Source organism: Thunnus thynnus, chromosome 8 (assembly GCF_963924715.1).
Source record: "Thunnus thynnus chromosome 8, fThuThy2.1, whole genome shotgun sequence".
Lineage (NCBI taxonomy): Eukaryota > Metazoa > Chordata > Actinopteri > Scombriformes > Scombridae > Thunnus > Thunnus thynnus.
In genome coordinates this window covers 34,060,857-34,083,599 of record NC_089524.1, presented here as the reverse complement: position 1 = coordinate 34,083,599, position 22,743 = coordinate 34,060,857, and the positions used below count along the sequence as shown (strand labels likewise).

The 22,743-nt window shown below is 38.9% G+C and overlaps 1 protein-coding gene and 1 long non-coding RNA gene across 6 annotated transcripts in view; one reads left to right on the top strand and one right to left on the bottom strand.

Annotated features, from left to right (window-relative positions):
- The window catches only part of st3gal3a (ST3 beta-galactoside alpha-2,3-sialyltransferase 3a), a 55,127-nt gene that overhangs the window by 12,281 nt on the left and 20,103 nt on the right, over nucleotides 1-22,743 (bottom strand). For all 4 annotated transcript variants that reach the window (XM_067598015.1, XM_067598017.1, XM_067598014.1 and 1 more), the window contains 5 exons: nucleotides 22,612-22,704; nucleotides 14,820-14,914; nucleotides 13,978-14,041; nucleotides 12,475-12,570; nucleotides 7,532-7,718 (listed from right to left, as the gene is read on the bottom strand). In XM_067598015.1, the coding sequence (XP_067454116.1) occupies nucleotides 7,532-7,718; nucleotides 12,475-12,570; nucleotides 13,978-14,041; nucleotides 14,820-14,914; nucleotides 22,612-22,704 (535 nt within the window). The remainder of the gene's footprint in view (nucleotides 1-7,531; nucleotides 7,719-12,474; nucleotides 12,571-13,977; nucleotides 14,042-14,819; nucleotides 14,915-22,611; nucleotides 22,705-22,743) is intronic.
- LOC137188364 (uncharacterized) lies at nucleotides 4,635-7,524 on the top strand. Of its 2 annotated transcripts, none has more exons than XR_010929374.1 (4): nucleotides 4,635-5,224; nucleotides 5,995-6,144; nucleotides 6,244-6,365; nucleotides 6,571-7,524. It is a non-coding gene; the product is annotated as an uncharacterized lncRNA (long non-coding RNA). The 2 variants fall into 2 exon arrangements; XR_010929373.1 differs by having other exon boundaries at nucleotides 5,992-6,144.

The window sequence follows — 22,743 nt, the reverse complement described above, 5'->3', positions numbered from 1 at the left end:
TCTTACATCCCATCCCTTTACTGACTGTATCAGTGAACATATTAACAAATGTTTACTCCTTTGTGTTAAGTGCTAATAAGCAAAAACATGCTAACCTGAGATGGTGGACATGGTTAATATAAACTGCTAAACATCAGCATTTTATAGTTGTCATTGCGAGCATGTTAGCATTAAAATGCTAACAGAACTAAGATGTGTATTGTCTCATTGAAAAGTAAATATATTCTGTATAAAAAAAAAACAAACACAAAAAACATACCAAACAAAACTGAAAGTTTCTGAGTGACTTTGTTTGCATGTTTCTAGAATCACATCCATGTGTTGATGGTTCCTGTGGAAAACCCCCTGTCCACAGAAACCCAGTCAGACATGATGGATGTCATTTGTGTTCTTACAGCACAATGCCAGCTCTCAGTGTCTGCTTTGCCACTTGCCTTATCTTAGTGCCATCAGTCTTTATCAGCCAACACTTGCCCATTCATCACTAGTGAGTGAATGTGTGTGGTGTGTTGTCTGCACTCCTCTGCACTAGGGGAAGGAACCTGATCTCCTGTCCTGAGGAGTTTTTGTAATTGAGGCTGGACTCATAAGCTTCAAAGTCCTTTAACACCATTACTGTTAATTCAACCTAACTGTGTGGCAGTGTCATATGTTGCACCTGTACTGCCTTTAAAAATTGCTAACAAAACACCAATATACCAATACTACTTTTCACAGGTAAGACTCAGGGGATGATTACAGAGGAGAAGTGTAACTATTTTGTTGATGATGTCTGATGATGTCTAAAGGGTTTCCATCTGTTCTGAATGCCCTCACTGGAAAACCCGCTCTAATAGCTTCCTCCTGGCTGAATCCCATTGTCTCCCCAATTCATTTTCAAAAACTCTTTGTCATGACTTTGTAGTCTCGACGCAATTAATCAAACAAGGGGATAACGGTGCACATTTTTGGACTAGGGATGTCAATGGTCAGTGGTCACTGACAATATTTTTGACTGGTTACGCATGTCAGTGTATTTGTTAATTTGCATACACGATGTGCCAACTGCTTTGCTGATAGCTAGCAGTCTGAGGTAAAAAATGAAACGCGCTAAATGAAGCTCAGTGTGGGACCATTTCTTCAAGAAAAGAATGAAAGTCAAATGTAAGTTGTGTGATGCCACTCTTCAGTTTACTAGTAGTACTAGTACTGTGCTGTGTCACATTAAGAACGAGTACCTAGCTGCCATGTCCGAGGATGGCTTGCAGTCATAGCCAAAGATCACATTGCTGCTAGCTGGGGGGAGTAAGTGTGATGCGCACCAGTCCGAGGCAATCACCCAGTTTTTGTGCGAAATGATTGAGATCGATATGCTGCCAATCAGTGTGGTAGCGGATGAGGGATTGAAAGAGCTAGTTCTGTACCTCAAGCCCGAGAACGTTATGCCATCAAGAGCTACTGTGATCAAACACACTGAAAAACCCTTTGAGGAGGAGAAGGATGAGTTAAAAGTCAAGCTAGCCAGGGCAGACAAGCTGACTCTGACTACCTTCTGCTGGACAGCTCTCACAAACAAAATCTACATCACAACTTTTCTTAAAAATTAACTGGTTAGTTACTGGTTAATGGATGTCAGTCCATCGAAAGCAAAATTAACCAAAACTGACATCCCTATTTTGGACAGTCTCTCCTTGAAAACATCCACTGCTCTGCGCTTGTTGTTCATGCACAAAATGATGAGAGTGGCTGTGCGAAGAATAAAAAAGAAAGCTTGAGGGAGAAATTCAAATATTTCACACCTCTGGACACCCGGCCAATCACTGTGTAAGTGGCTGTGATTGTTGGATTGCCTTTCAAGAAATTTGCCTTTTCAGGGAATGTATAAAATTGTGGACGCAGCCCCCCAAATTCTGAAGTGGGATAAGTGTGGGGGGAGGAGGTTTCAGACAGTGTGCTTAAGTAACCAGGTTACAGTCAGCTTTCCCCTTTAAGCTGATTTAGAAGTGTCATGAGAACGAGAAATGGGTGTACAATAATCAGGGTAGGTGACTAGAGAAATCGCCAGCTAGATTTCTCCTAAAAAAATGATTTATTGGCCATGTATACAGTTAGCCAGGTTTCCAATTGGCTTTTTACATGTGAGGATGTGCATTAGACATTAGACAGGGAAATTAGCAGACTGGCTGGATGAAAGGAAATTTCATTGTAAGTCAAACTAAAACTGGAACTAACACAAATATGCTGAACATTTGAATTTTTGTAAGTTAGGAAGCATCATCTTCTATCATTAATACAGTTAAAATACATAATCCATGCTTCTGAAATAAAGTTGGGGTCAGGGAGAAGTCTGTTAACAGATGTGCTGCATGTATATGCAGATTTATAGTAACCTGGTCAGTACATGCAAACATGTTCCTTGATTACCTGCGTAATGTGTCTTCTCTGAGTTACCTGGTATGTAAAGGCACTGACTGTTTGACAATTCAACAAGCACTTCATTTGAAGCAGACAGAGGCCCTTATGGCTACACTCACACCTTGTCCGCTGTACAAATACACAATAAAAAACAGGAAAAAGATCACTAGTGATTCTAAATGCATGGTTCTTGACATCATCCTCAGTGTTGAAACATTGCAGAAGTTACAACAAATAGCTCATTGTAAAATTTGTTGTCTAGTTGAAGCAGGTCAATGAAAATGGTTACAGTTTGTGGGTTTTACAATCATGTTTACTTGCATGAGTAAAACAAAAAATAGACTTAAAATGTAAAAATATGCGTCAGGTTACAACAATTACAATGTGCTGCAGCAGTAGTTCAACTGAAAGCGTTTGTGTTATGACAGACAGATGTCAAAAAAAGTAATTTGTGTTGCTTCCACTTCAGACAAGACATGAGCCTGTAGTCTTTCTCTTGACAACAAAGGGCAGGGATGTAGCAAACAGACTGTCTGTGCTTCCAGCTGTCAATGGAGGTGAAATGTGATCCAGGACTGGGACCACCTCAGTGAAATCCACCTCCTCCTGACAGGCCAAATGAAGCCCTAGCTTCCTGCTCTGCCTTCAGTGCTGAAGTTGAATGACGGCTGCTTTCTGATGTGCATCAGAGCTGAAGTTTCATACTGCCCCCTCTGCCCCCTTTGATTTGGAGTTAGATGGGCATGCATACAGACGTCAGGGGATTTGGTGATTGTCAGTATTAAAAGTCTAATACTGCTGAAGGGCACAAAGGACAAAGAACTACCATCACCACTGCTCCAAAGGTGCAACAATCAAAGTTAAAATGGAGTAAGTTTAAAAAAATGATTTTTGACTGGTAAACTAAAGGAAAAAAAGTACTTATCTACTCTCCTATCCCTCCAGGTTCAATGCGTGTTCTGCTAACTGATAAAAAAACAACTGATCTTGCTGTTCAGTGGACTACAAGTGGTCAGACAGACACCACAGTGACAATGTAATTTGAAACTTCACAGCAGTGGAAATGTGTTATAAAGAGTGCCTTCATTGACATCATCTTAAACAGGGTTTGAATTACAGTGGAGATAAGGGGAACTTGGCTACCTTGAAAAGGACATGAGCTCCCATGACAGCGTAGTTTGAGAAATTTAGGGGTAGCTCTAAAACATTGTTCATTTTTGTGTCACAAGTCATAGATTTTGATTTTCTGTACAGTAAGGTTCCTGAAATAAAATATGTCAATGTTATATTTATTACATTCCAATTTCTGAACATTTGTCTCCCTATAATAAACACAATGTGCTCAAATCACTATGTCTACGTCACCATGTTCAGGTAGTGAATAGTCACGTTACCTCCAGGATGTTTTACTATTCAATAGGCATTTGCGTGTGGCTGTTGTCTTGCTGGCTAATATTTTGTGTAAGTCCAACAGTTGAAGCTGTCGGCATGTTCTGATGGTGTCATGTGATGTATCCTAGGTCTAGTCTGAAGAAGCGAAGTGCAAACCATTGGCCATTTGCTGTATGGAGTTTTTTTGTTGTTGTTGCAAAAAATGCTAAATCAAAAGGATTTAGATTTGATAAATGCATCTCATGCTGGATTTGGACCAGTGTGAATGCTGCTAACTAAAAAAGGGACATCTGTCATTATCTGACAGTGAACTGTGGACTCTTATCATTCAATATAGCTCAACAGTGGACCTCTGTAATATGCACGAACCTTCATTTCATCATTACACACAACATTTCACAATTTATTTTCATGTTATTTAAATGCGTACAGTATAAAGTAAAACAAGTACCTTAATGTCAATATCCCAAGTAGGTCTTAACGTATTTTGTTGCTTTACTAAAAATATAGAAACACTACAGCAGTGTTTCTGTACTGAGTGATGCTAAATTAAAGTTTTGCATGTTCACAACAAATCAGGTAACACATCAGCAGAACGTTAGGTTCAAGCTTTGTGTTCAGTCATGGTTTAACTTTTTTGTGTTCTTTAAATATATATATTTTTTAAATACAATTGTAATGATAACAATAATATATTATTGGATTACATTAACAATTTTAAAAAGTTTCGTAAAAGTCTGTTATCTGTATTTTAATTGGTTCATTAAAAATGAAAAGAAATTATGTTACTGCAGACCATCTATTAGGGTTTAAACCCCCCCCCCCCCCAAAAAAAAAATTGACAAGCCAGGACACCCACATAGTGAGTCCAGTTGACTTGAAATTTGACACACATATCTAAATGTGTTCTACAAAAAAGCCAATTGGAACATAAAAGTCATTCAGTTAAAAAGAGTAATATGACATCTACCTTTTGGATTTTGACTATCAACACCAAATTTGGTATACAGCCTTGGCAAGCAACTTAGCAAGTTGGCTTAAAACAATCCCGATTAAACTCATTGGAGACATCCTGCACTATGTCTTGAACATGCATGCCAAGTTTCATTCACATCCAGCGTGAGGAGCCGGAATATTAGAGCTTAACTCCCTTGACTTTTCAATTCATTCTCTATGGTAGTTCTTATCACTGCTGATGTAATCCCCCCTCCAACCACAGTTCCAATGGCAGAGTGGCGTTGTTCGTGTTTCCGCTTGTCGACTCCATGGGAAGAGAAGAAGCAGAAATAACCAACATACGAGATATTCGTCTTTTTATGTTTGTGGTGAATGAAACTTGCAAGACTTTTCTTTCAAGCTAATATTCATCTGCTGGCCTTCAGTAAGTTTGTTCCTGACATTTATTCAGCTGTTTCTCCGCTGGGGGACTGGATGAATGGTAAGAGACAATGTTGTTTCATGTTGTTTTATCTCTGAATTTTTGCTGTGTACCTCCATCTAAGTGGTCATATTCATAACGTAACATTATTGATAATCTCTCCACACAATAACATTGGTAATATTAATTAGCAATAATTACAACGAACAACAGCAAATGACCGTACTGCTCTGTCTCCTGTATTTGTGACTGACAGTAAACCACTGTAGCGTTATTGTCTCTGATGTAGTCAGACAGATCAACTTATTCACTCCAGACTTTGTCAGATAAACAGTAGACACAGGTGTGCATGATGTAACTCAGTAAGTAAATGATAATGATAACTCAGTAATATTTGAAGTATGATGTGAGTTATATAAATGACTTGTGTGGGAAATCTGCAGCTTGTTGTCTGAGCTGTCAGAAACTGATCTGGAATCTTTCCAGACTGATACTGACACAAGTCAGAAGATGTGTTTCTTTCCTTTTTTGGAATACACATGCACACAGAGATTTAATGAAGTTATTGACCTTTTACACTGACGTGTTATTTTCATTGCATTTCTCACATGCTTACAGCCTGCCTCTAATCTTGTCTGTCTCCTGTGTTCTGATAACAGGCTGTAGGTTCAGTAAATCTGCCTTTCTCTGTTTCAGTCAGTGCAGTTCAGGTCCATTCAGCTGCTGAAGAACTATGAGGCAGCATGTGGAGCAGCAGGACTGATTGAATGTTTGTGAATGCATTCATTTATTTTATATCTGTGCTTATATGTTTTTCTTGGTAAAAGCAGAGTCACAGACAGCAGGATGATGTAGCTGCAGCTGGAGCAATAGAAACAGTAGATAAGGTACCTACTCAGCCTTCTCATCATCACCTCTGACCCTCAGCAGTGGTCCTCATTTGGGCCTCTAATCCTCCAGGTCTGAGGATAACACACTGGGTCAGTACATAGTTTCAGTTCAGCATCATGCTTTTTCCACAGCTGATCTGTACTGATGAGTGCCAGTAATCTCACTGGGTTGTGCTATTTTCTTTACAGTCACCAGAGATGCAGCCTGATCTGAACTGAAAGGTTCTCTGTGCTCACAGCGAATGGATACGTCTATAACTCTGTGACATCATCAGGAGATCTGGATCAATAGACCTGATGCTGCTTGTCAAGTAAATATGCACTTGTGTTTATTTCATAGTGCAATGTTATTTTGTGTGAGTGTGTTTTTAGTTAAGCAATGTTTATTTTGCTTGTCTGTTTTTTGTGCATCAGTGCAACATGTTGAATTTAACTTTTACTGCTGTTGGTTCATAAAAAGACAGTTTATGTTCATTATATCACTTTCATACTTCATACTGACTTCTGTCCCTCCAGTGTCTGTCCAGACTCTTCTGGTCATCCTCCCTCATCTCAGACCTCCATACACCCAGCTCTGACAGGACTACAACCAGCCAGACTTGTTGCAAACTTTGTTTGCCATGTCTGTATTTACTTTATGTTTTCATCAACATCATCAACATGTGCATAAGCTAATCATATTGGCTGTGTTATGTAAGATTTGATTAAATGTATTGAATTATGAGCCCCAAAAATGTCTTCAATCTATCTATTGTCTGCCTTGATTAGTTGGGTGAATATAATACTATATAATTTTTATCAAAAATGACAGTTAAGAAAATATATGTATGAAAAGAAGAGAACCTGATAATAGTTAATAATGATCATTAGTTAATAGTAATAATCATCATCACTCTGACGACTCAGCATTAATTTAATTGTTAATGTTGTTAATATTAATTTGTTTAATTTAGTTTATTATCAAGGTCATATATACTCACTGAAAGGTTATCATAAATTTTATTCCGTTCTGTCTATGTATTCCATAGTATCTGATTTAACACAACATATGGAGAAACCTACATTTATAGACCATTCATTTACTGATCCAATATGTGCCTAATTTTAAATTTTGCATATTTGTGTAATATATCTACATTACACATCAATAATTAAAGGTAAACAACCAAATCTAAAGGGAACTTCACTGTTGTACATATTGTGTATAATAAAACAGCAAAATTATGGAAAAAAGTTATTTTCATTTTTTGGCTGCTGGACCAGTGAAAATATACAAGGGGCCAGTAAAACTCTGATCTACTGGCCAAGTGGGCCAGCGGGGAAAAAATGTTATGTTGAACCCTGAGTGGTCTACAGTACTGGATTGTACTAGCTTCCTTTCATCTGTGCATTCAAGTCAATAAATGACCACATACACATGCATAAAATTTAGAGGCAGAATGTATATAATATAACGTAATGTTTCCAGCTGCCTTACCAGCCTCTGGTTGAAGACCATGTGTCGCAGCCACCGGAAGTCCAGAGCTTTGAAGGCTGAGAGGACGAACAGCGACTGAGTCTCATAATGCTCTGTCTTCTGGATGGCTCCCTCTGGATAAGTGATCCTCATAGTGGTTTTGGAGCCAACGTCTTTCTCAAAGCCTTTCACTGGGGCCTCATTTAACCTGCAATACACAGTGGCACAATCAATTAATCACAAAACACACTGTCCAAAACCAATCAGGAGAAGTTAGTGTGTTGTAGGACACCATGCTGTTTTATTTCATGGGATAAGACAACCCTTCTTGAATTTCAAACTGAGGAGGTGAGGAGTGAATTCTACAGAGACATGGCTGAATGCCTCACCCCTGGACCCCCAAACTGACCTTTTAGCCAAGTGGGGGTCTCAGAGCATGACAATGACAAAAGTAAAAAACTATGACAAAATGGATATTGAACAGACCTCCTGAGAGGCCATTTCTGACCAATAACTAAATTATGGCCTGAACTAAAAGCATAAATGACCTTTGGGGTCATTTATACCAGGAGAAAAGACCTACAACTCAACACACATGGACAGAAAACCCCTCATGATATTCATTGAGTCTCTGCAAATCTGCATGTTTATGTGTTGTTTGTCATAGAGAATGGCATAACTTTAATAGCTGTGTGGTAATCTATTGAGGAGAATACTGCCCTCTATTGATAAAGTTAGAACTTCATGTTGAATTTTTAAATGTCATAAGAGTTAATGAATATTTCTATGGTAACTATGCAATGGTATTTCAAAATCACCTGTTTAACTTTTGCTCTAATAACCTAATCATATTTTAGTAGTTAAATTAAATGAGTAGTCATATTGAATGAATGAAGTTTCTGAAGTAATAGGAATGTAAAGTTAATGTTTTAAGAATTTCAAGTGGAGCATTTTCTTTTATTAAGAAATGATCATCATATTGAATGTTTTTATATTATGAAGTAAAAGTTATCTTGAATTTATATTTGAAATTATGTTTCTGGAAGTTTAATCTAGTCACATAATTATTGCTTTAAACTTTTATTTCACCACTAGGCATGTAGATGGTTTGAGAAGGTTGAATCAATGAAGACTGAATGTCTAAACATCAGGAGAATATGAATGTTAATGTTTGGTATGTTGATAGGAAGGATTGACTTATGAAATTAATGTATAATGCTGAACTGTTTTTTCTGAATGGTTTTACAATATACGGTACAATGTGACATGAAGTATTCATAGACATAGTGAATTGTGAATTTTGCGTTTAAAACTCAAAACTTAGTTCCCCAGTGTAGAAAATTTACCATCTCAAGTCAAAGTCAGGCACACCTTAAAGTCCCCAAACAAAGGAAATGTATATTCATCAGAAATTCAGTGCGAAAATGTTTAAAACACAACCAAAGCTCCACCTGTCCTGTCCAAACCTATGAAACAAACTCAGTCATTTCTCTTTGAGGTGGTCTGCAGAAACTCAAGAGCTCAGACACAATTCTCCTAAGACATCTGTTTTCTTTCTTTTTCGCCCAAGTATGCGTGTATTTATTTGATTTATTGAAACAAGTTCAGTTTGTTTTTGTTTATTTGTAATATTAAGTCTCATGTTTTCAATAGTATTTGCTTTTAAAGTTACGCCAACTCACATGGAGCTATTGATTAAAGATTTGACTATAGTCAGATTAAACTTTATTCGGCATTAAACTAGATTAATAGAAGCCAGCGAATGCCTGAATCCTCAACTCAAACTGGCACATCGCTCTGAAGAAGACAGCAACGCTTGAAACTGGATCTCGGCCTGCTTGCTGTACGGCCAAACTGGGAGTTAAACCGACAGAGACAATTTCATGGCAGCCTGAAACAAGGCTTAACCCCTCTTCACTGGTGGTTCAACACCACTGCACCTGCAAAGACTTATCTACAACCCATAGCCTGCTCTGGGCTATGCAACTACCTGAACCTCGCTGGTGACTCAACACAGCAACTCCAAGTCAACTCAAAACAAACCTGGACCTGCTGAGATGACACTAATGACAACGAAACTTGTCAACAGTAAGGCATAACATGGCTTTGTGATCAAGGTTGATGTTGAGTAACTTTAAAACTAATAGATAATGTCTTCAGAGAAGATTAGTTTTTTTCCCCTTTATGGTGGCTCTGCTCTGCTTGCGACCCTGGCTTGCGGTCTCTGTGCTTGATTGATTTGTTTGGTTTGATTTGATTTGTGTTACTTAATATTAATTTGGAAAAAACATGTTAAGTTCACATAATGTTCACTCTATATGTCTGCCTGAAGCTGAGTTTATGGGGACAACATGTTCTGCTGTTGGACCATATCTAATGGACCTGCCTGAATGTGTGAGGTTGTGACCTGAATGCAACTGGTGGTTGCAAAAAAGAGGCAGGCAAAGTGGAGTACGGCAGCATCTATGACGACGGGGAAACCGACCTCTGCTGCCCTCCATGATATTGAGCAATGCAAGGTCACTGCAAGGCAAAATGGAAGAACTCCATGTCAACACAAAGGGATGTTTTGAGTACCGCATCTCAAGTACAAGATGGGGGAATGGTTGGGTCTCTGTAAATTAAAGAGTACGGTCTTGACCTGCTCTATGTGAAAAGTGCCTTGAGATGACTTTTGTTGTGATATGGCGCTATATAAATAAAAATTGATTGATTGATTGATTGATACGATGGTTACAGAAACATGGCTACACCAGGACATCCCCAACTCCATGGTTGAAATTGAGGGGTTCTCTCTTGTCAGAGCAGACAGGAACGAAATATCGGGAAAGAACAGAGGACATAGATATGTATGTGAGCAATGACTGGTGCAAACAGTACACAGTAAGAGAAACAATCTGCTGTCCTGATGTTGAGGTACTATATATGAGCTTAAGACTGTTTTACCTCCCGAGAGAGTTTGGCAGTGTAGTTACCTGTACTGTGTACGTTCCCCCCAGCAGGAACACAGCAAGAGCAGCAGCTTTCATTGCAGACTGTGTTCACCAGCAACTACAGCGTACACCAGGAGCCCCAGTTTTATTTTCTAGGAGATTTTAACCAGTGAAAACTTGAACTATCACTGCCTGGGTTTGAACAATATGTCCAGTGAGAATCACAAGATAATAGAACTCTAGATAAGTACTACGAAAACATCAAAAATGCATATGTTGCCAGATCTAAATCCCCCTAGCTAACACAGCACCATCCACTTAATTCCCACATATAAAACAATGCTCAAACACAGCAAGCCACAGATCAAAACTGTGACAGTGTGGTCAGAGGATGACATAGAAAAACTGAAAGGGTTTTTTCTGTGCACAGATTGGAAATTTTCAGTGATACTGATATCAAAGTGGCTACAGAGACAACAATGCACTATATTAACTTTTGTGTGGACAGTGTACTCACCAAGAAAGACATAATTGTTTACCCACACAATAAACCATACATAACTAAAGAACTAAAGACTGCATTAATAGGAAAAAGGCAGCATTTAAAAATAAAGCCATGAGACAACAGAAGGACATTATTGAACAGCATTTTACAACTATGAACAAGACTCTCTCATGGACAATGCAAGCATAAAGCCTGAGGTGAACAGCTATAAGGTGCAGTCACTGTTTTGTACTTAGTACAAAATGCAGCTGCTCATCTTCTAACTGCTAAAAGAAAACGTGATCGCATTACACCAGTATTGTCCACTGGCTTCTTGTCCATTTTAGGATTGATTCTAAGATTTTATTGCTGGCTTTTAAGGTTTTAAATGGGCTGGTGCCACCTCGTCTAGCAGAACTCTTGCATCTTCATACTCCAGTTAGAGTACTGAGGTCAACCAACCAGATGCTCTTGGATGTTCTGAGATCCAGGCACAAAAATAGAGGCAACTGAGCCTTTGCAGTGGCTGCCCCAAATCTGTGGAACAGCTTACCTATTCATATAAGAACTGCTCAGACACTAGAAAATTTCAAGTCACTGCTGAAGACCCACCTCTTCTCGTTGGCATTCAATTTGAGTTGAGCTTGACACCTTTACTTCATCTTCTATTGTGCTGCAATTCTTTTCTTATTATTATTGTGCTTATGTTTTCTTTTATTCCTATTTGTTATTTACTTTTATATTTATTTATTTTCGTATTTTAAGCCTGTTCAGCACTTTAGTCAACTGAGGTTGTTTTAAATGTGACATACAAATACATTTTGACTTGACTGTTTTGCATACATGTTAGTCGCTCTAATTAAAAGGCCTACTGGCAAACCCAGTCACTGCACAGTGCCAGGACTGTAAGTTTAGCCACTGTAACAGTGCAACTCTGCTGCAAGTTTCCAGGGAGATTGTGGCTGATCAGACCCCTGACGTCTCCTTGTTATCTTAGCTAAATAACTTGGATGCAAACTGCTTGTGTAGTGCTGAAGGGTTTAGTATCTCTGTTGAATGGGAAGCCGATTGCTAAGCAACGGTCTGAAATCAAAACACAAGGTAAATTTGTTGTGAAAGGAGGGTAAAAGACCCTGAAATAGCTGAAGTTGAGAGTAAGCTAAATTGTGAAGAAATAAAGATGCTTGTTTCTTGTGAAGAGGTTATATATTCCTTAAAAGTAGTAATATTCCAACAATGTTTAACATTTGCAACTGTACATTTCTCAAATTGTCAAACTAAAAATACAGATGTCTTATAGGAGCATCACTTGATAAACCAAAGAACATTAAGACTAATTGTCTACTGTGGGAGTATCACATGGTGTGAGCCGGATTGTGGCTTTCAAGGTGATTATTTATTTATTTATATAGCACAAAATCACAAATTCTCTGAAGAGGTCTTTACAATCTGTGTAACATACAACAACCTCTGGCCTTTGACTCGATTCAGATGAGGACAAACTTGCAGTAAAAAGTGTGTACAGTCTGTATAGTGTCATAACATACCTGACCACCACATCAAACTCATCAATCCTCTGGCCCAGAGACCGGTTGGCAAGGATTCCTCCATTCCCCACAATGATGCATGTCTTACAGCTCATACTGTAACACAGAGGGTAGGCACCTGAGATATGATATCATACGATCTGAAGTTATAAGCATCTTTTATGGTAAATGGACTGTATTTATATAGCACCTTTCTAGTCTTATCTACCACTCAAAGCACTTTACAATACATGCCAACATTCACCCATTCACACACATTCATACACTGATGGCAGAGGCTGCCATGCAAGGTGCCAACCTGCTCATCAAGAGCGATACAGTGCTTCCTATCCAAAGCGCCCCACTATGTTTTTATGCTCACCCATACACACACACACTCACACACTGATGGTGCAGCCATCTGGAGCAATTTGGGGTTCAGTATCTTGCCCAAAAACACTTTGACATGTGGACTGGAGGAGCTGGGAATCAAACCACCGACCTTCTGATTAGTGGACGACCTACTCTACCTCCTGAGCCACAGCTGCCCTAATTAAATCTGATGTCTAAACAGATTTATGGATTTAACTCCAAAAGGGCAACTGCTTTCTTATATATTTATTGTTTATATTCATTTTCCATTCCAGTCTTTGACAGTCTAATGTACAGTAGAAAGCTGTGAGTTATGAGAACGATTAATGCCACAGTTATTCATTATCACCTTATCTATTCAGTGTTTATACTTATATAAAGAACTCTCTGAGGCACTAACAGCAGAAGTGGGACAGTTAACACCAGTAAATGTATCACACTTTGGTTGACTGTACTGTTATTTTGTAGACTTAATACAACATGTGTCCTGTGTTTAGTCTGCTCTGCTTAATTCTGGTTGGAAAAATAAACACATTCCTAATTGTCTTAGCTGTCTGATGAAACAAGGTCAGAACACGTCTGTAGAACTGATGAGGCCCATATAAAGACAAAAACTTCATCACAAAGTAGATTCAAACAACACAGTTACTTCAGCCCATCACATTCAACATTATCAGATCAAGAGTATTATATATGACATAGGTGATTAGGGGCAATTAATACAGAACTAATTCATTACTACAATAGTATGCTCAACTATTGTTCTGTTCACCTCGTTTTAAAGCGAGCAGAGAGGACACATGGCTGTGCAAGACCATGGAAAGCAAAGTGATTCTACTGATCTACAGTATCATTCACTTGAATGAGAAACTCAAACTTTTGACTGGTACTGTATACAAATGTCTTGATTGTTCTTTATTATTTGTCACTGTATTGCAAACTCACACTTGCTTTGTGATGCCGGAAAATCGGAATAAAACCCAAACATAGCTGGCTAATCCACAGTCACTTCATGATACTAGCCACATGGGTCACCGAATCCAACAGGTTAATAATTCTACTGACTTATGTGAGAACACATAAAAGAAGGAGATATTGTGATGACTGCACTGTATGGATCAGAGCTTTCCTAGGCAAGTACCACCAACTTACCTGTCGAGTTCTTCCCCCAGGCCATAGCTCTTTGTAGCTGACAGAAGGATATCTATGATCTTCTCTGCAGATATGAGATAGAGAAAGAGAGAGAGAGAGAGAGAGAGAGAGGGAGAAGTGGAAGAATAAAAAAAGAGATGAAGATGAAAATGAAAGAGTTCTTCCCTCCACATTTCATCCATGATGCTATGTTGCCTTCATATCCAGCACTGCGCTAGCTGTGATAGGCAGGGCATTGGGTGAACGTCCAGGTAGGCTGTCACTTCTATATATTATAGTTAAGCAAGCAAAGTAGGACCCTCCACTAGCTCTTTGGAGAGAGAGATGTGTACAGTGTGAGACACTGGCAGAGGGGGAGGGTGTGAACAAAAATCTGAGAGATAAGCATTTTTAAACAACACATTCTCTGACGGATGAGAGCCAACAGAGAGGTAGCTTCCTGGATGGATGGTCGAATAGCTTCAGAACCCCCGCTCCCTATTTTGGCCTCACCTATTTTGTGAGAACTTCGCTGTGCTACTTCTGTTAATTAATACGTTGTGTCTCAGTTGTTTAATCTGCAGACGAAACAGAAATGTCAAAAATGACAAACTGTGGTTTCACGGGGAGTTACATGCAGGAACTACTTCTTGGTAAACTACAGCCTGGTGCAGTGACTGTCAGCTGCTTATTGGTCGTCACTGTGAGGTTGTCAGGTCTTCCTTTAGCCACAGTGTGATTTATGCAAACTACGTGGGCTATCTCTCCAGATCTAGTCTTAACTTGGAATAAATGCACATCCACCTACAGTAGAGTGGATCTATAGTACCTCTACCTGAAATGACAAGAAAATGTTTCCATACCTTGTGACTTTATTCCAAACGGAGGTGAATAATCACCAATCTTGAGGAATCGTTTGTAATTTGGATCAAGGAACATAGGCGCCAGTTTGGTGAACCTGTTGATATAAAAGAACACGTTACAACAAGTAAGAATGAATAAGTGGTATTCATCAATGCAATATCTGTCCAAAGCCCGTACGGCCCTGATGTGAACACTGTAGATGCACTGATTAATGGCAGAATACTTAAGAGGATTAAGAGCATCGTGTTTCTAGCTAATCCACACGAGTTTATGTTCACCAAAACAAGCTCAGAGACACGTATGAGGGGGAGGACAGAGTCGGAGATTTCATACACTGAGACTGGGAGCAGATATCCAGTCTGATCTGTTGGAGCACTATGTGAGATGCCTTGCTTAAAGGCACCTCAAAAGGTGGCAACACAGAAGGCAACCAAGCGTGACCAGGTCCCTTGTTAACCACCCTGATGTGGCCGCAAACCACTGCTGCATGAAACAGCGAAGGGGGTGAACATGTTGAACATCAAAATCAAAGGCCAATCATAGATTCCTTTGCCTGCTGAATGGGAATAAATGACAGGATTGTCTTCAACCTTCCCATTCATCTGAATGAGAAAACTTTTGACTTGTACTGTAGTTTAGAGAAGATGTGTGCCTGTTGTGGTCAAACCATTGAAAAATAAAATGAAAAAGAAAAAGCCTTTCAGTTTCAACTAAAGGAATGTCAGTTGTCCCAGTGTGACATGCCACTACGCTTTAAAACCACCTTTATTTTATAAGTGCAATCCCAATTTACCACCATATGTTTGAACATTGTTAGCCAGCACTAGTAGTAAAGGCAAGTTCTTTTTGTGGGTGTTCACTGCAAAGCCTTTGAAAAGAATTCAGTATTTATGTTGGATATAGCAATATAATATACAACGGGCTACTTAGGGCATGGATAACCTTTAAACCATTATCCTTTATACTGATGTATAAACTATCAGAAATGGATATGTAAACAATGGGTATGTTTACAGGCATACCAATATTCCACTATTATTCCGAATATGACAATATTCTGAATTTAATACGGGTCATGTAAACAACATATTCGAAATTAGGCCTTATTCCGAATGTAGCACTTTCCAATTAAGACATGTGGGATATGCCAGTATTCTGCTTTTAGGAGCATTCTTTGGACATGTATACAGTGCATTCAGAATGTGTGTCTCAATTGGGGTTTTTACCGCAGTTTGCGACACACGGGCCACTCGCCTGTTTATCCCCGTGCAGGCAAAATTACATATAGTGGAGCAGGAAGGCAGACAGAGGAGAGGAATGAGAGGAGAGTGGAAAGCTGTTCAGGACAGGCTGGAAAAATAAAGTGTGCCTTTTCCACGACAGGGACGAAGGGGATTGGTTATTATCCTGACCGAAGGTGACGACTCAGTGAGATGCACCAAAAACACTCAGCAGTGCAGTAAACATCATGTGACAACCTAGCTACTGGATGTGCCTGTAACTATACATTTATAATATCAGTCATATCAGTATTGCATACAAATATCAGGCAGCAGCTCACTGATGTTTTTCAACTCGCTGGTTTAAGTCACTGCCTGCAGAGATCTTGTGATTCACATTCCCACTGGAGCAGAGGGAAACCCTGAAAACCCTCTGCATGTAAACAGGAATATTAGTGGAATGCTCATTTTCATTAGCCATGTAAACAGCTTAGTAGGAATATTGCCTTTTTTGGAATAAGGGCAAAAACCAGAATATTTTGTGCTTGTAAACGTGGGTCCATCTGGCTACCAGCAACACTGTGTTTATGATGAAGGTGTGCTCAACATTGCATGTAAAACAGATTAAAGAATTAAATGTATTCAGTTAGTTTGCTGCCTCAGATTAATTTGAACATGTTATGCTCCATTTCATCCTCACATCTGTCTCCACTTTGGGGTATTAGGCCTTAATGAACGCTGACAAAGTCAAGCTTTTTGTTTAAGTATAAGTGGACATGTGAATATATTTTTTTGTATGTGTGTGTGTGTGTATATATATATATATATATATATATATATACACACACATACCTCGATGCCATTGAGTGTCCTCAGATTTCCACTCACCACCCTGTCATGTCATCCCTTGTGTCAAAGAGATACATTAACTTTCTAATTAAAAATACTGAAGTAAAAATCTGAGAATGGAAAGTTACTAAAAAGAGGAAATAAATAAGTACTTGAGAAGAAAAGGATAATGTATCAAAGGATTAGTTCAGCCAAACTGACTTTCCTGGAATACTGGAGGGCAGCAGAGAACATGCTATGTCAGGACAGCGATAGTAAAAGTAAACTGCTGACAGGCCCCAGCATATTCACAATATTTCAAAACACTCTGGAAAAAAAAAAAAAAAAAAAAAAAAATTTTTAAATTACTCTGGAAATACATCAACTCCACGTTAAAATCATTTAATAGTTTCTACTTTGAAAGATGTACAAATAAAAAAACTTACAAATATAATTTGTCAAATTCTGAAAAAATGAAACATGCAAAAGGTGACATGTACATAAACCCAAACAGGTGCTGTGGAGGTACCATAACAGTCTAAAGGAAAACTGTTGCTTTAACCGAGTCAAACCCTGCAGCTTGGCAGCTTGTTTCTTTTCATGTGTAATATCACATAATGAACAACAAATGAGCTCTGATTTGGCAAAACAAAAGCTGCTAATCAGTGAATGTTTAAAAGGTCTACAGAATAATTGAAAGAAAGGTTTGCCTGAAAACACTTAAACACAGTTAAGTAATCAGCTAATAATGATGTATCTTGCCTTTCTGTTTCCATTCAGTTCTTCTGTTTGATGGTGTGTTTTGATGGATTTATGCTGCTTGAATGTGCTGCTATAAGGGCAGTTGGTTCAATACCCATTAATGAGGAAGGAAGGAATTTATTTCCCAAATTCACAAATGAAATAAAAGAAGTACATATACACCCCATGATTTGCACTTGATCTGCAGAGGAAAAGCATTTTCCCACCAAAACAGCCATTAAAGGCTGCTGCACCTGTTTGATAAATGACACACACAACACCAGATGTAGAATGCATCAGAAACAAGGTGCAAAAGGCTGAGTGAATCTGGTCCTTAAAGATTAAAAAGTTAAAGGTTGTATATGTAGAATTATGAATCAATTTACATGTATTAATGCTTTTTTATTGCCAATGAGTGAACGTGTAGTAATGTAACAAAAAATGAGACCTTCCCCGACTTTCTCGGTTGTCTGTAACAGCCTGTGGACTGATTTCTATGTGAAGGACCCGGGCCGGATTTTCCGTGAAAATCCAATGGAAACGACATTTTTGTGCGGACAGAACACAGTGGAGCATCTAGGATATGGATATTCTTTTCAAGCAGCAGGAGTTTATGAATGAGTCAACCTCTGAGAGCTACTGGGCACCTCTCTCACCTGCATCACCTGCTGTCAGCAGCAGCAGGACAACTAGCTGAGCAAAGACAGCAGAATAAATGGGTCAAGGATGCCCTGGGCATTTTACCATTCCCTTCTCCTGAAGAGAAATCCCGTGTTATTTTAACAGGTTACAGTCTGGACTGTGAGCACACTTCATTAATGAAGTCGTCTGAAGGCCCTGGTGGGTAGGAGGGTTGCGTGTCTCCATTGCTCAGAGAGATTGGGTATGTGAACTGGCCTGAGGTTTTCTCACGCACTGGGAGAAGAGCAGAGCAGAAGAGGACAAAAATAGCACAACACACAGGCCCATTTAGACCGCTGCATCCTCTGACTCATTTTATACATAGTGCTAAAAACATAAGGAAGTGAAGGGCTTTCACGGTGTGGGGACTTTGTTGGTGTTTAATAATGCAGAAGCAGAACTGGGATCTTCCCTTTCTCATACCACTCTGAACTCAGAGAGCTTTCCATAAAACAGGACTGTTTTACTGAGAAATACTTGACTTTTTAGGCATGCAGTAGGTGAACTAGGTGGTTGTGCAGAGCACCACAAGCACAAGGGTGCACTTCACCATTAGGCAAGTTAGGCAACTGCCTGGGGCCCCAACAAAATAAATGTATGATGTTTCGATTTAAAACATAGAAAATGAAATATAGCCTGCAATAACCTACAAAATGCCCTCCATGTGCCTCTTTTTTGTCATTTTGAAAATATTTTGTCCACCTCATTAACATACATGAGGGGGGAAATACACTTTTCAATATAATGCAGTCCAGTACAGCACCACCACCCACTATGACCTCGATAATAAACATTAAGTAGAATTATCACTTTTCTGACAATGTCGACAAAAACTGAAAATCTATAAGCTTCGTAAAAGTAGAATTTATGGCAGATGTGTTGTATCGGTTGCATTAGATTGCACAGGTGTTCCAAATAAAGTGCTTGGTGAGTATATTTTGTATCTTAATCTTCATATGTGGTGGAGTAGAAATACAAAGAAGCACGAAAAAAATATTCTAGTGAAGAACATGTACCTCATTTGAGTAAATGAATTCAGTTACTTTTCACTGGCGGGTTCACTGAGCAGGTTATGTTAGGGAAGCAGAGAAAAAAACAGGTAAATGATTGAATCCATGGCAACCCAAAACCTTCTTAATACCAGTGGTAGAAAGAAATAAAGTACATTTACTCAAATAATAAGCTTGGTTACAGTTATGAGGTATGTGGTACTTATACTGCAACTGGAGGAATTCAGTTGCTCCTATGTCAGGGGGAAACATTGTACTTCTTATTTTACATTTAGCCTGTCTGACAGCTTATTACTTTACAGATTCAGATTTTATACACAAAATGGAGGTAGTGACCTGACCTGCACTGTGATGGAGATGGCTAATGTAGCATTTCCCACAGGAAAACTAGCATGCTAGCCACAGCTGACTGTTGAGACAGGCTTACGCAGCTTGTGTCTGCCCTGAAGATGGCAACATACATGCATACTACACTAACATTGTGAAATTTGTTCTTTGCATTTTAGCCATCCAAACTATTTAGGAACAGTGCTGCACCAACTCCAATTCTGTGCCCATATGATACCTAACAACATTAATCTTGGGGTGAGAATGCAGAGAAAACATGTTAACTCCACACGCCACATTAGGGACTGGTGATCACGTACAGTCCAGACAGGTCAGGGAGTAGTATGCCCATTTAGCAATCAAACTAGCTGGACGTGAGTCACTAACATCCTTTTGACCAATTGTCTGGTATCATCTCTGCCAGTCACAGTGGATATTCAACACACAAGGAGACTACTTTGTACAGGGGTTTTCCTCCACTGACTCAGAAGGGTCAGGGTACTGTGTGGGACTCTAGATGGACTGATAATCTGTGGGTTCACTGTGTTAATGGGTAGACACTACAAAGGCATGTACAGAGTGACTCTGGATTAGACATCACAGCTGAATGCAGGAATGTAATGGAGAACTGTGGTCACACAAGGGATCGAGTACCATAGCGAGTCCGTAGTAAAAGTAAAATACAACTGTGTACAAAGTACATAGGAACTTGTAAGTGTAATAAGTTAACTAGTAAGTAAAACACAATGAAGACTTATTAAAATTTATTATTATTACTTTTAATAAAAAATCAGGAGTATTTTTCTCAGCAAGTCCTCCAAATGAAATGACAAACTACATTGTTGGCCCATGCACCCCAAAACGACACATAGAAGCCATTTCTAATCTGGCTCCTCCTATCGGCAGTAACCAGCAAGACAACATCATTAGTCTGTGCTTTCCAAAAGCATTACAAATCACTGTTAAAAAATATTTATTTTTATGATGTGACAACTCTGTGGTTAAGGTCTGGTTAGATTTTAGGGACAAAAACCACTTGGTTAGGTTTAGGGAAAGATCATGGTTTGGATTAAAATTATCACTCTGTTAAGGTTAGAGAAACATGTGGTGTGGGTTAAAATGACTACTTCCTTAAGGTAAGGCGACTTTCATTGTCATGGTTACAATAGTAATCACATGGTTCAGGTTAAGGAGGCATTCATGGTTTTTAAAAAAACAGTGTTGTTGACCTATCCATCCACCCTGACCTATTCTCCATGTTGCCTTTGGGGAACTTGCAATACTGGCTGATCCTCCCGATTTTCTTGGGAGGACAGTCTAGTTTTTCTAGTCTACATCAAACACACAGACAGTACAGACATTAGCTGTGTCCAGGTAACACCATAAACCAACTGTCATGTTCCTGCAGGGTTTCTGCCTAACACCTCCACTAACGTCAAAAGGAATTATGACATTTTTATGAAATTTAATATCAGGCTTATTAAGAAGCAGGGTAACGAGCAGTAGGATTACATCACACAGAAAAGGCCACATACTGAAGGAGAGAGGTGACTGTTTAAAACAGTTATCTGTAACAACACTGACGACGAGATGAGACATGTCAAGATCTGTCTGATTCAACTCAGGTACAACTAGGTGAATGATAGATGGATCACATCATATATTCATGTTGCAGTAATCAGTGTCTTACCACCTCCACTAACCAATTTCCAACTAGCTTGTGTATGTTAGTGTGACAGGTCAGACTATGTTCTTAAAACTTACCAGGAAATCTGGTTCTTTCTATCATTTCCCTCCACACTCTCCTTTTCTTCTTGTTTCTATATGTTCATGCATCTTTTTGCATCAATTTGGGTGGCTTAGAGCAAAACTTGTGTCCACTTTATATGAAATCACACTGTCTCTAAAATTAGCTTTGTGTCAAGTCTAAACTCATCTTGTGCTTGTACTCTTCCCATGTTGGTGTGTTGGCCAGATTGAAGTGAGTCCAGAATCACTTACAGAAGAAATACAGTAATTGGTACTACAGCCTTTGCCACAAACTTTCAGTTGTAAAAAATAAAATAAATAAAGCAATGTTTTGTATAATTATTTTACTTTCATTTGTTTTAATGTAAAAATTGTATAAAGTTTTTTTTTGTATTTCCTTGTATGTTTAGTGCTTTCACATTCTAAATGTGAATGCATTTTATACATAAAAAATTCCTGTGTTTAAAGCTATAGTGCGGGTCTTTTACACAAAAATGAGCATTTGTTACATTTAAGCCCTTGCCAAATGATTTCACGTAATGCTTATTAAGCCTATCACCACCAGATCAATCTCTCTGTATTTCACAATACACAGTGTTTTTAAAACTGGTGTTGGTGGCGACATTCCCACACTGGCAAGATGAATGCATACTGAGCATACTCTATAGGCAGAGCATAGCTCTCTGTTACCTTGAATGGGGATAAAATAATATTATTGTGCAGCTCTTCTAGACTTTCTACATGTTATTGGTCCTAATGGATCAAATTCTGATAGTGAAATGAGTCATTTTGCAGGGATTGTATGACACTCAAAACAATTTATCCACAGTTTTACAGCCTCAACAGTAGCAACGCAGTAGGCTACGGCAGAGCTGCTGACGTAAGCACGTGTCAACAGTGTTTTTGTAATTACTCTCACTGCCAGAAGGGGGAGACAAAAGTTCCACACTGCAGGTTTAACCCACCGTTTCATTCTTAACCCTGTCTTTTACTGTTGATATCATGCATTTGCAGGGACATTTGTAGTAAGTTAAAAAATGGAAATGTGATTACGATTTAAAACAACACAAGCACCAACAATACTACAGGTGTTGGATAGAACAATCATCAATCAATCATCTCATGAACGATTGCATGAGTTTACAAGATGTACATCAGGGTCACATTGATCACAACTTTATTTGGCATAAACGTTTGATGTCTAAAATGCTACTAGCTCCTTTACTTATTCTTACTTTGGATAAATGGCAGTCATCTTGGCAGCTGCATATCCAGGTTTACAAGCCCCTTCGCTGAGATTGCCGTACTTGTACACCAGCTCCAAAGGCCTGCAGTGCAAGAAGGACTGGAGTCAAGCAATGATTAAA